Here is a 14,575-nt window from a genome sequence, read left to right as displayed (position 1 = left end):
ATATATGCCGTTTTTAACAGTTCCAAATACTACACTCCTTAAATCATGAGCCATTCCTTGCGCCTGCGGATTTTGAGCATTTAAATTTACATTGGAATATCTGGTAATTTAGCTCGAGGCAATGCGAGGTCTCCATGACGTCCTTGCGTTGTAGAATTCCTAGCCTCAATCTTTATTTACGTCTTTCCGGATTCACGTTGTCAAATCTTTGTGCGTCATGCGATGACGTAAAAACCATAGAGCACTATATCCTCTCCTGTCGGAGGTATATGGTCTTCAGAAAAGAAATTATGTCTAAATTCCTCTTCCTCGCTTAGGACGTTTACCAATTCATGTCCTCCTCCCCTTCGGTGCAACCGCCAAAGGGTATCCCCTAAAACATCCTCTATAGTTATAATATTGTGAATATTATAGCTTTTGCGACCGGAAAATTTGTTAGCGCTTATCTGTCTGGAATATACTGACAAATTATATTTGTATCTTTAAATTATCTCCTTTTATTTATTACTATTCCTATAACCTAGACATATTTCCAAATAATTTTAGCAACACTAATTTCTAATTGTTAAGCTATATATCATACAGTCTAAGTTCGGGCACGGCCGCTCGATGAAGTGCGCTTCCATCGAGCGGCCATGGTTCGGGATCATGTATTCAATTCTTACACACGTACAGAACTCTGGGTAATCCTTCACTGCGGATATGTACCATATGCACAGAGGCGAGAAGAAGAAGAAGAAGAAGAAGAAGAGAGATGGGCCAGAAAGAGAGCAGGCATAGCGGCAAGCTAGGTGACGTGGTCCTCTCGGACAGCGATAAGAAGGCGATCCGTGATGCCTGGAAGGAGTTCTGCAAGTCTCACCCGGAACCGGGCCCTGTGCTCTTCTTAGCTCTGCTGGATAAGCACCCCGGGTATCAGACCTTGTTCAGAGAATTCAGGGAAGTACCCAAGGATTCCCTCACTCAGTTGCCCATGTTTAAGTGAGTATATAGGCGTGATTTTTTACTCTGTAAGTATTGTTTCGATCGTCAGTTTTGAGTTTTGAGATCGTCGATGAAAGACCAGTTTATTCAGATCACGCCCCACGACCGAAAAAGAAGAGTATGGAGCGACACAGATCCCTTTCATGGCAGCAGCGGAAGTGTAGTACTGTCTGTATACAGTATCAGTCACACTTAGCGGGAACACAGCTCCGCGTGGCCGCGAACCTGCGGAGAGCAACTGCATCCAACCTGACCATGAATCAATGCACAGTGACGAATGGGAAAGATGTACTTTGCTCTATTGCTTTGTGTCGCCTGACACTGTGCATCAGTTTGCTATCAGTTGCAGCGCAATAGCACTTCGCTTGTGTGCAGCCACGCGGAGTAGTGTTCCCGTTATGTGTGATTGACCCTGTACGTCCACAGGCGAAGCTTTCTTCTATTGCCCATGGAGGTAACGCGCAGACATGCACTATTCTTTGATTAGCTATGGGCTGTGGTAACAATGCTCGCCTGGCGCCCCAAATAAAAGCAGAAAACACACTGTTTACCCAAGCTGCCGCCAGCTGCCGCCAGCTGTGTACAGCCATGGGCAAACGTTTCCGGAATGCGTATTCGCGGGAAAAATTATTTATGTCGTGCTTCGCTGCCTGTAGTAAGCCGGTATTCGTACCACTGGAAAAATCATACATGTCGCCTCAAGTATTTGCGTTTTTACGCTGTAGCGTATACAGATCCAGAACTGAGCAAACTGTGTCTTGCATATACAGGAACATTAATGTGCCTTAAAGGTTTTCGCCAGCATGTGGCGGCCACCGAAACTAACTGACCTGATACACCATTTACAAAACAGATGGCGCATCAGCTTTGTAAGATTGAAAGCGACTCAACGAAAACGTAGCAAAAAAAAAAAAAAGAAAAAAAAAAAAAAACGGAACAAAGAAAGGTGATAACTGGGCGGTTGCTACACTTTACACTTACAACTGAATGAAATCGAACGCCGAAAAAAAAAAAGAAAAAGAAACGCCCCATCATCGCTCAACAACACGCATGCGCAAATCATGAAAGAGCATAATGTATGACACAGTATACTGTATTGAAAGCGGGTATCTGAGTGCAAACTGCGCATCTATGTCGATCGCGCAATGCGGAAACACCCCAGAGGGCCACAGGTTTTTATCGACTTTATGGGCCTCGTCATTAGAGTAAAGCGTAAAAAAAATGAAAAAAAAAAGCAGAGACGCACACCACAGTAGCCACGCTTACTTTTCCTGACTACGCAAAAAAAATGTTATTGCGCCAATACCATGTTTCATCGATTTTACCAGTGCTCCGCGATACATCCTACTTTATTCTCTTTTTTTGCCAGGGGTAGCAATTGGCAGATGACAGCTTATATGGCCAGGCACTGATTAGTCAGCTGGCTGTGAGACGAGATAAGACTACGTGACGTGGACAACTGTCAACTCGGGTAACTTCTTTGAGAGGGGAGTTTCACCTTCTGTGACTCTTGAATTTCAAGTCAATCACGCTGCTCCTATGCCAGGCTGGCACGTTCTTACGGCTTTGTTAAAGCGGGGTTATATCTACATCGAGCGGCATTTCGCATAATGTCGTATGTTAATGAGCATGTATTAGATAAAAGAAGTACAAATTAACAGACTGGTGATTGGGCGAGTAACAAAGTGCATGTATTCCAATGAAGATCAGGAGCCGCAGACTGGAGCCAATAGAGAGATTTAGCTTACCATGATCCGCGATCCGCTACCGTGACTCTCCACCGCGTGTGGGCGGGGCACTCAAGCTGATTGGTCCCTACGCGGCAGGTCTGTGTGCCGACATCCAGTATGTGGCGCCATCTATCGGCGTCGAGGGCGTTTGGGCATGCACAGTGGAACGCGCGGTGGCGGATTACGGTAGCGGATCGCGGATCACGGTAAGCTAAAACTCTCTATTAACGCAGTCGCGGTAAAGGTAGCGCTTAAATGTCCCTCAAAACACACAACGGTCTTGACTAAATTAGCTTTAACCATGTGTCACTGTTTAGCACTGCAAACCAAAATAGATAAAGTAAAATCAGGAGGAGCAATGAAAAGACTACTCACACAAGCAAATACACGGCTAACAGTTCTAGCGCATGTTCCAGTCGATCCTGCATATATCGAACCCGGACATATCAAACTATTGCTTATATCGAGCTCTCAGAATATAGGCTTGAAATCCCACGCAAAAGTATAGGAGTGATGGTCGTCTTTATCGAACTCTCGTTCACCGGAAAATTGGATATATCGAACTGCGCGCTGTGTCCCTGCACGGGGCGCTTCTTATAATGGTACTCGCGATCTCTTTTCGTTCGTGAAGCAGGACTGGCTGCGCAGCCTTGGCCGCATGTTGCCAGCGTTAACACTGTGAAACCTCCAGGGCAAGGGACGACCGATTTCGGTTTAAAGTGGCCTTCCGTTTGACATGCGTGTTTTCAACGCCACGTTGACTCCATGCGAAGAAGCCGGAGCTCGATGCACTGGTAGTCGTGCGATGAAGCCAGAGTTGCGGACCGAAGGCTTCTTGCAGCGGCTCTCGCGTGGCCTGCTTCGCAGCTGGAGGAGAAGTAATCTACTATGCCGTATATGAACTTCGCTATTGCGCCGTGTATTATAGTGTACTAGTAACAACATTAGACCTCTTGTGACCAGCATTGGCGTTTCCCGACGCACCATTTGCAGCAGCTTAAATGTCAACCCAAAAGGCTTTTTTGCCTGCGGCGCGTAAGATGCGAGCTTTGACAACTCGATCGGACCATGTGTATTACTGAGCGCGCGCTCGCGCCCACGTAGCGGCATGCAGAGGTGTGACCCTCTTTCCGACGCCTGCCATAAAGCAGCTCTCAATGAGCGGGTGCGCGCCTAGCGTGAATCTGCACTCGCGGCGAGCGGTGGGCTGCCAGTATGCCGATGTTACGAGCAACGCAGCAGGAAGCGCGCCGCTAGCTTGGGTACACCGTATGCATATTTCTGGGTTACAAAAAAACTAATCTGTTCTCATATTTGACATATCGAATTATCGATATATCGAACTATTTGGCGATCTCCGTCGAGTTCGATACATCCGGGATCGACTGTATTCACATTGGCCTAACCAAGCTAAATAGTCTGCCATTTTCTACGCTAAATTTGCACCCCTTTTTTTTCTACGATTGCACATTACCTATTCTTTGCCGGTTTCATTTGCTCTTGAGGTCGTATTGCGCCGTAAACGACTGGAACACAATGGACACGCAGGACAACTTCGCCCATTGTTATACTCAGTAAATATTACCTGACTTTTTGTGGCTACGGTGACGTTCGTCTCCACCAACAGGAGACATGTCTACTGGCGAGAAAATAACCTAATGATATTCCTTCCAATTCATTAAAAACTCGTGACGTTTTTTCCAAAAAGGTAAGTTGCGGCCCTTTTTAAGCACATGAGGGCCTAGCGTACTCCAACAGTGATACATGCTCAATATTCGTTGCTGAGGCAGGTATGTTTAGTTGCGATATCAACCACTGGTAGCGACATCCGCGTCTCTTTTATTGGTCTTCTATAGATTACATAAGTTCTTTTTCTGGTTTTAAGATGGACGCCTCCGCATTTTACTTGAGCGCCTTTGAGGCTCCCAGAGTAAGTGTCCTCGTATCCTCGAAGAAGTGCATGTTCTCATGTGCTTATTCTACACGCATCTCCGCTTTATAGGCTTGAACAAAGGTGAGGCAAAGGCTTTGCTATCCATGCCTTTAAAACACTCTATAACGGCTTAATAATCCGAAAGTCTGTCATTTTTCTGTGAAATCTAGGTATTTTTAAGGTAGAAGTAGTAGGGCACATTACTGAGGCCTCAGATTAAGAGCCGAGCATATTGACGGCTTGACGCACCAGAGCCAGTATCTTGGGTGAGTTGATGAAAGTTTATAATGAAAAATAGCAAAAAAAAGTACACGAAGGCTTGTCCGTATCGTCCATCCGTCCTTCGTGTACTTTTTGCGCTATTTTTCATCATGAGCCAGTATATCCTCCGATGTGAAAGGAGGGATTGTCCGGTAATTCAGTCGACGACGTCGTTCAAATGTGTCGTCAGTGTACGACGTCGCTTCTTTCGCGGATTACCTGCGTTGGAAACTCTTTGCGTGATTCGCAGTGTCACCGCCACCGTCGGCATAGAGTTCTGTAGCCCAAAATCCCGCTTCCACTTACTGTCCGAAAGACCAGTCAGTGGAAGCGCCGGAAAATATGCATTATGCGCTCACGTGACGCGCGCTAACCTAGCCACGTGGGCATTGTAGTAATGACTATCGTGAGATACGCGGCGCTGTACAATTATCAATACAGGGCTTTAGCGCAGTGGAATATCAGTGATAACTTACTTTACGCATGCCTGCAGCAAACACGCGTCATTGCACAATGTAGAGCAAGGTGGAGTGCGCAGCAGACTTAAGTTAATCCGGTATCATCACCATCAGCCTAACTATACACACGCATGCAAGACGAAGGCTTCTCCCACATCCCTCCAATCAACTGCGTCATACGACTGCTGCGGCCCTCTCATCTCAATCCAATGCCCTTCTGCACTAATATGTCTTCAATACGCTTGTAGCGACGCGCGTGATTAGCACCGGCCGCGTGCAGAAGACAATGAAGCAGCGCCGGCTCGAGCATTTCAGAACGCTCTGGACTTGCCATAAAGTTTCTCACTATCTTCCAATCCCGATCGTGCTCCTATCCGTCTCGCTCAGGACGCACTCGTCGGCAATGGGCAAGCTACTGAGCGACGTTGTCGAGCTGCTAGACTCGCCCGTACTCCTAACGGACGTGGTGAGGACCAACGCCCTCGAGCACGCCGCCCGAGACGGTGTGCTCCCGCTGCACTTCGAGTCACTGTGGAACCTCGTCGCGGCACAGTTAAGCGTCGACGCACAGCTCCCCCGTGCTGCCGCCTCGTCATGGGAAAAACTCCTCAAGGTAACCACGCACAATACAGCATGATTACTGATAAGACGTCATTACAGCACAGCTGTCGAAACTGATTTATTTGTTCTTAATTGGTTTGTGATAAATAGCAGAATTTTAATAATAATAATAATAACTATTTCACCCCCACATATACTGGCAGGATGCCTATACAGTAAAACCTAAAGTAAAAAATTCTATTCAGGCGAGCGCCGTTTTGTATACCCTTAGTGACGACATCATGAGTTTTGAGACCCAATCAAAGGCGTCGAAAAGTGATGATGAAGCCTTGATAACAAGAGTCATTCAGAAGCCACAAGTTCGTGAGTGATGACGTTATGGTTATGAGAGCCTTTCATTGGCGTTAGACTTTAGGTACCTGATTTGTGCACAGTTAAGGTCGCTCTACCACCTTCACTCAGCGGCAAACAAGCGCTGCAGAGTTGCGCTGTGAAAGGTGCATAGAGGCTGCATTCGAAGTTGTCTCAAAGGCTTAGATGAGTACAGCTGTACGCGTATAAAACGGAGGCGAAGCACAAGGGGCACGGGTGTACTGTGCTGTGCAAAGTCAGTGCACGTTAAAGAACCCCAGGTGGTCGAACGTATGGGAGCCCTCCGCTAAGCATCCCCTAGTTTGAGTAGCTTTATAGGAAGCTAAACCCCATAAACGATAAACCACGATTTTGCATGTACACTGTGCTCTCTAGCAGGAGCTTCCGCGGTCTTCCAGCTGCCCCCTTAATCTCCTCGATTCCTGATCTGAAAGAGCTGTGCGCAAGAGTGCATAATGGACTACAAGACTATAGGCACAGAAGGGCCCGCATGTCCGAATTGAACTGACGTCATACCTACCAGATCCCAGGTAGCACCGAAACATTACAGAAAAGTTAATTTTTGTGTTGGTCGAACACTAAATTAATACCCTATTTAGTGTATTAGCTCTACTATGCACATTCATCAACTTTAGTGTGATGCCGCATCGACCCTTCACAATACCGTTACATACATACATACATACATACATACATACATACATACATACATACATACATACATACATACGTACGTACGTACGTACGTATGTACGTATGTACGTATGTATGTATGTATGTATGTATGTATGTATGTATGTATGTACGTACGTACGTACGTACGTACGTACGTACGTACGTACGTACATACATACATACATACATACATACATACATACATACATACATACATACATACATACATACATACATACATACATACATACATACATGGTGCAGTGGTCCGTCATCATCAGCCGGACTATACCCACTGCAGCGTTAAGGCCTCTCCCATATTCCTCTAATTAACCAGGTCCTGTGCTAGCTGCATCCACTTGACCCCTGCGAACTTCTTAACCACATCCGCCTACCTAACTTTCTGCCGCCCCCCGCTACGCTCTCCTTCCCTTGCAATTCAATTTGTTACCCTAAGCGACCATCCGTTATCCTCTCTTCGCACTACATGTCCTGCCCATGCCTATTTCTTCTTGATTTCCATTAGAATGCGATTAACTCCAGTTGTTTATCTGACCCACTTTGCATAGTACTGGGGAGATCGTGTCTCCTTGCCTAACAACTTTCTTTGTGAAAATTTTGCTTCTTTCTGCACAACTATGGCTGCTGTGCAGCCACTGTAGATATCTTCCAGTACTTTCACATAAGGCTCGTCTACACCATAATTTCGTGCTGCCGGTATGGCTTCCGAGGTTTCTACTCAGTCAAATGCTTTTGCGCAATCAATGACTGCTGTATATAAGGGGTAGTTATATTCCGAGCATTTTTCTATCACCTAGTTGATGGTATGGATATGATCGGTAATAGAGTACCCTTTTCGAAATCCAGCTTTATATTTTGCTTGATCAGTCTAAGATTGTCCTAGCTCTGTTACGATTACCTTAGTAAACGCGTTATACATAACGGATAGTAAGCTGATTGGCCTATAATTTTTCAAATTTTTAGCATCCCCTTATGAATTAATATAATGTTAGGGTTCTTCCATGAATCCGGTACCATCGATGACACCAGGCATTGCGTATCAGAGTGGCCAGTTTTCCTAGTACGGTATACCCCCGTCCTTCAACAAAACTATAGTTACCTGATCCTCCCCAGCTGTGTTTCCTCTTTTGATAGTTTCTAAAGCTTTCTTAACCTCGTCCTTTGTCCCTGGCGGGACGCCTGACAGTTTCACACTACTGCCAATCTCATTATTGTCCTGACTACTTCGGCTACTGAATAGATAGTGTAGAATTCCTCGGCTACTTTGACTACCTTGTCCATATTGTGATGAGATTGCTCGCCTTGTTCCTTTGCGCATACGTCTGATTTTCCTATGCCCAACTTCCTCTTTACCGCTTCAAAGCTGCCCCTGTTCTTTTATGCTCAATTTTGCCTATGTTATACTTCCTTATCTCGGCCACTCTACGCTTATTGATTAACTTTGATATCTCTGTCAGTTCAACCTTGAAAAAAAATGGTATGGTGCAGTAATTAGGACACTCGATTAATGTGCCCGAGTATGCGGGATCAAATCCCGCCCTCGGCGTCCGCTTTTCGATGGAGGCGAAAAGCAAGGGACCCCTGTATGATGCGATGGCAGTGCACGGTAAAGAAACCCGGGTGGTCGAAACTTTCGGAGCTCTCCACTACAGCGTCCCTCATAACCTGAACGCTTTGGGACGTTAAACCTCACAAACCAAACCAAACGTACATGCACTGCATTTGGGCGAGTTTGTTAGCCATGTTGATCGTGAAGCGCATAAAAAATACGGTCAACAGCAAACGTCTTTTGCTGTCGCCCGTGTTTTTATGCGCTTTCCCGACCAACATAGGTTAAACAGTGACATATATAGCTACATGTAACACGCCCCTACTGAAAAACGAAAAGTTCTACGGGTCAATAGCCTCACAAAATCTCATCAAATCACATACACTCTCATACGGTGCACATCATTATCATAAAATATATTTCATAAATTATGTTAATGTCAAGAAACTATGAGATATTACGCTATTATATGCGACTTGTATGTGATCTCTTACGTGAATTGAGTGAGACTGTGTGAGAAAATGTGAGGTTATTGCCTCATACAATTTTTTCAGTAGGGGTGTTTGCCTGAGCGTGGAGACATTGCGCCTACCATCTGACCTCATGCATACCACGTGATCACATCATAAGAAAGTGAAAAAAAAATCGAAGTCGCTAAATTTACACAGCTATGCCACCATCAAAGTGCACCCTCAATGGTAGTGTTCCATGAGCATGTCTATATTCACCAGCGTCGGACAGCTTGAACTTTTTTCGAACGTTTCTATAGTGCTGTAAATTAACGTCAGGAATAATCTCCCGGCATATTATTTAAATATTCAAACAGCGTATACATGCTACGTTCACGAAAATTACAAAGCAACCCTGCACGAGTATGACCCAACTTAAAAACCGACTGTGGCCCTATGCTGGCCCGACGTCGACATACAATATGGCCTACCTCGACCCGAGCTCGGTCAGCAATGTGAGGTCGGGATTGTTTTTGGTTATTGGCCTTACAGCGGCCGACCTAGTATGCCCTACGTTGGCTCTATGTAGGACCGAAGTCGACAAGCAACCTGGCCAGCCTGGGCCTCATTATGGTTACCAACGTGAGACCGAGGTTGTGCCAAGGTCGGAGGCCAGCCTTGTATACAGTGTTCAGCCTGCCAATGCAAAACGTTGCCTGAATAGCTTCAAATGTCAATGTGTAACGTTGCTAGTAAAACACGCACGCAAGTTCTTCGTGAAAAACATTTCTGACCCTTAAAATATTCTCCAAAAATGAAACAAATAAAGCGGCGTTTTATGACAACAGACTACAAGGAGCAGATGTGTGGCAGTGAACGTAATTATCACAAGAAGTTCCATGGCGACCAGGTCCATCATGTCAGTCGTACAAGAAACAACGCACCAAACACTGTGGACAAGACACTACCGCGCTGCGCACAGACACACCTAACAGGAACTTTCAGCGGGCTTATATATCCGCCACATGTGGCACTCATTTGAAAGCCAGTGACCTTTGCAAGGCAAGAGAGGTTATTTCAACATTTCTAAGCTTACGAACAAAAAGGAAAAATAAAAGAAGGCTTGCTCATTTTGCTGGTTGGTTTATGGGATCTAAAGCCCCAATTAAAGCAACTCGGGCTATGAGACTCCGTAGTGGAGGGGTTCTTCAACATGCACTGACATTGCACAGAGCGCGGACACCTTGCATCTCGCTTCCATCGAAAAGCAGCAGCGGCGGCCAGGATTCGATCCCGCATCCTTGGGCACAGTAGTCGAGCGCACTAAACACTCCACCGCCTCGGCGGGGCTCACGTTGCTGATAATTTTAATAGTGAACTTCGCTCTGTCACCTTCGTGCGCCCATTACGCAAATGCATTCGCTAAAAACACACATTTTGCTAACCTCCTGGGCTGCCAACCATGGTCCTACTTTCGGTTCGGCTGTCGAACATTGGGTGAAGTCTAATTTCCTACCATTTGCCGATAAGTGGCTGGCTTAAAGTACTTGGCTAACCTCGTGGAAGGTAGCCAACCATGGCCCTACATTGGACCATGTTCGGTTGCCGAGCGTTTGGTGTCTACTAATTCCCTCATAATTAGCCGAAAGTTACTAGCCACCTATTAACCAGCGAAACTGACAGCCAACCAGGGCCCACCCTCGAATCTTCATTGGCTGGTAGATAATTCCAGATGCCGAGCTCTGCCCATTCGTCTACCGACGGTCGGCCGTCGGCCAGTTATAGTTGGGGATGCTCTGCATGTCTCAAGGTTAACAATTTAACGCTTTGCATACTACCAAAATAAGAGGGCAGAATTTTCGTATCATCCTAAAGTTTGGTTTGTGTGGTTTAGTCCCAAAGCGACTCGGACTATGAGAAGCCGTAGTGGAGGAGTCCGGGAATTTCGATCATCTGGGGTTCTTTAACGTGCGCTGACATAGCACAGCACACGGGGTCTTGCTTTTCGCCTCCATCGAAAAGCGGCCGCCGAGGGCCGGGATTCGATCCCGCATCCTTGGGACAGTAGTCGAGCGCCGTAACCACTGCGCCACCCCGGCGGGGCGTATCTTGACATGCAAAATCTGATAGATTTGTAGTTAAGTACTGCTAGGTACAAACATATCGTTACCGTGAATAATAATAATCTGTGTGTTTATTTGAGATATTATACTAATAGTCAAACCAGGTGTTCAGCGAATACTTTCTGACCTGCCAACAATAAGGTAGTAGAGGCTAGAAGGTATAATAAGGGAGTTAGAAGTAGAAAAAAAAAATATATTCAGAAACAAATTCTTCGTCACCTCAAGCTGTGAAAACTTTAATTATCTCTTTAGTAATTACCTAAAATAATGGACTTAATTTCTGATCAACACAGCTAAGTAATTAGTGTCGACAGTGTGTCCGAAGCCGTGGGCAAGGCAATATATCAGTTTCTGGAACTTAGAGAAACTCATTGTCTAAAGCTGCAAAGAGCGAAGTACACTCCATATTTTCCCGCACATACCCGAAACTGTGCTGCGTGCATTTGGCACTCAGGGAACCCGGTGGAAAAGGCACATCTGCCGATGACGTGTTGCAACGACGACGGCGAAAAATTCGGACTTCCTGCTCGACTCTTGAGGCTTGCTGGGTGCGCTCATTCTTTAGACACCCCTAAGTGACACGGGTGAGAGGGGGCGCAGCGTTGCGCCGTCCAGACTTGTCATTGTTCTCGCACGCCAACGTGCGCTGAGTTGAGGGAAAGAGGAGGATCATCATTTGCGATCGCTAATGTTATCGGCGGTAATGAAGCTATAGCTTAAAATATTTACGCTGCGAATGGGACTGATGAGGTACCTATTGCTCGTACGCTTTTTCTAGTTTTAGTAAATAGCTGTTTATGGGCAGCTATTTAAGCCAAACAAGCCTGAGATGGAGTTTGAACATGTCCAAATATATATACCAAGACTGACTGCACATGGTTAGGCTTTCCTAGGCCTATTTAGGTCTAAGTTGTGCTCCAATCGACCGGTTGTATTTCTCAGAAAACAACATGGAGCACAACTTAGACCTTAATAGGCTTTCCTAAGCCTATTTAGGTCTAAGTTGTTCTCCACGTTGCTTTCTGAGAACTGCAACCGGTCGACTTCTAATGTTAATTCTGATCTTTCACTTTCGTCAACCTTTACACAGGTATGATATAGTAAACTGGTTAATGTTGCTTAACTATCTTGAACGGCTTAATTATGGCTGTGCTACTTCATTTCTAAGTACGATTAACCACGCGGAATCACGCATTTTACATTTTTTTATTAATTCTTTAAAAGCTCTTCAGCTTCCAATAGTATCCCTGTTCATATAACATATATGACATTAATGACCAATTTATTGCACAGTATTTAAAGGGATTCTAAAACAATACTTGCAGCAATATTCTATAGTGCAAGAATTCCACAGGGGCGGTCTTTGTGAGTATTAACAAATGCAAAAAAAAATCACTAATTTACAAATATACTTCTTAAAAGGTTCTCTCGCGACCGGTCACACACGATTCGGGCGACATCTTCCTGAGCGCTGCCTTCCCGATCACATTATCGGGACGTCATGGGTACACCACTCATTAGGCGCTGCAAAATGACGCCAGCGGGACGGGGCGCAGTGAGATGCCGTCGCGACATTTTTTTTTTCTGGCGCGCCGGCGTGCGCCAAGTTGAAGGGGGAGAGGAGGAACATTGTTTTCGATTTGTTTGGTGGCAACTGCTTTGCGTTGCTGAGAGGAATGATGGGATACCTATCACTCATACGCATTTTCTAGTCTTAGTAGCTTGTCATGCATGGGACCTTCAAGATACAGCACTAGAATATCTACTTTAGAATGAATGTTTTTGGTATAGTTGTTAATATTTAACAATGCAGCATATAACTGTGATGTTTGGTGAAAGTTCGAGACCAGAAGCACGGAGAAGCTATGCACATTTTCTAATCTGCGTTTATCGCCGCCCACTGCTCAGTGGATAGGTATGCAGATTTCGATCTTGGGTCCATGGCATCACATCTGTAACAAATATACATAACCGAGACAGTTAAATATGTCTTAGCATCCCAATGGTGCGTCACCTGAGCCAGCGCGAACGTAGTGCACAAATCTATTCCACGACTGCTTGAACGCACTTTGAAGCCACCTCTGAACAGGTTGTTTTATGTCGTGCTTGACATGGCCCGAGGAATTGTGATGTATGCACGACATTCACAACGTGATCTATCCCTAACCAATCAGGAGATGGAGCTGCAGGCGCTGCTCTGGTATTCACGGCCCTTGTGCTTGCTTTTCCTCATGATGGCAGCTAGTCAGTTAGCCCCTATACACACAAAGCTCTTTAGGTGTACATATTTGCATATGCGCTGTGTGTGGGGCCACTTGAACGTGTAGAAGAAATTTTCAAGTTATCACTGCTCACCTTCGTCATCGGACTTGCTATGCCGAAGGTGCGCATCATCGACGCCACTGGCAGGAGGGTTTTTTTTCCGAAGCAATTGCACTTAAATAACCGACGTACTGTACAGCGCTGTTTACACCACAATGCCTGGCCTGGTCATGATGAAATGTTGCAATGAAACTTCGAGTATTGCGCCATCAATCGCACGTGTCGCGATCAAAGAAATAAATGTGCAAAGGCGAAAAGCTTCACTCGGCAGACGTGTGCGCAATTGCCCAGCATGTGGTGCCGTCAAGGCTACCTGCGCATGCCCAGTGGTACGCCGCAGGAGTGTATCACGATAGATGCTGACTCTCTAACGGTGTCAGCCATGCATGTAATCTGGGATAAAAGTCTCTGGACTGCACATCTGCCGATTTTGGACTAGAAGCACGATGTAAACAAATAATCACCTTATTTCTCTAGCACATATGAAAAAACCACAGTCAGACTTTCACATCGACAAGTATGGTCCGAGACTACTGGCCGATATGAAAGTTAAGCGCTTTGGTTGCAGCTTGCATGAGCCACAAACTTTTCTACCTGATAATATGTACCGTCCTCTGCAACATATAGCACCATAATAGGCTGGTGCCATTAATTGAATGCTTGCTCCCCATTTACGAACAATATTTCTGCAGCTCATTTTACGTGTCGCACGCAGGCGATGCAGGCAATAACAGTGGAAGTGTACAAGAAAATCGGCATCACAAGCGCGCAGGAACAGCCGATGCCTTCGAGTAGCGGCAGTGTACAAGGAGCGATACCCAGCAAGCAGCTTGACAATCCGGAGGGAGCATCGCCAAAACCAGAGGCCAGTAAATTGGAGGTCAAAAGCAGCAGCGAACCAAACGTGACGAAAACGGAAGCAAGCAATCTGGAAAGCAGGACGGCCAGCGAGAAACGGCCAAAACAAATGACCAACGGCCATGAAGAACATCATGCCAGACATGCAAAAGGCACGGCAATGGAAGCCACTGCTCCCAAAGAGAAGAGTACCAGTGACTCTAAAAGTTCAAAGTCCAAACCAGGCTTGCTCAAAAGGCAATGATGATAGTTACACCCAATGAATAGCGAATCCGAAAA

General features: G+C 45.7%; 1 protein-coding gene across 1 annotated transcript; it reads left to right on the top strand.

The window, feature by feature from the left end:
* Positions 1-754: 754 nt before the first annotated feature.
* On the top strand, positions 755-14,540 carry LOC146181840 (uncharacterized). Its single transcript, XM_084577727.1, has 3 exons — positions 755-981; positions 5,754-5,979; positions 14,154-14,540. The coding sequence occupies exons 1-3, from the start codon at positions 755-757 to the stop codon at positions 14,538-14,540; spliced, it is 840 nt and encodes a 279-aa protein (XP_084433853.1).
* Positions 14,541-14,575: the final 35 nt, after the last annotated feature.

The sequence above is a fragment of the Amblyomma maculatum genome, chromosome 8 (genome assembly GCF_055883805.1).
Source record: "Amblyomma maculatum isolate TAMU_Amacu chromosome 8, ASM5588380v1, whole genome shotgun sequence".
NCBI lineage: Eukaryota > Metazoa > Arthropoda > Arachnida > Ixodida > Ixodidae > Amblyomma > Amblyomma maculatum.
Note: the sequence above shows the minus strand (reverse complement) of the source record. Positions and strands in the feature narration are given on the sequence as shown.

Bases quoted from the DNA above. Each gene is read 5' to 3' on its own strand.
- LOC146181840 (XM_084577727.1), top strand. From the start codon at position 755: ATGGGCCAGAAAGAGAGCAGGCATAGCGGCAAGCTAGGTGACGTGGTC. The intron at 982-5,753 runs GTGAGTATATAG...CGTCTCGCTCAG, and splicing joins ACTCAGTTGCCCATGTTTAA to GACGCACTCGTCGGCAATGG. The intron at 5,980-14,153 runs GTAACCACGCAC...TGTCGCACGCAG, and splicing joins CATGGGAAAAACTCCTCAAG to GCGATGCAGGCAATAACAGT.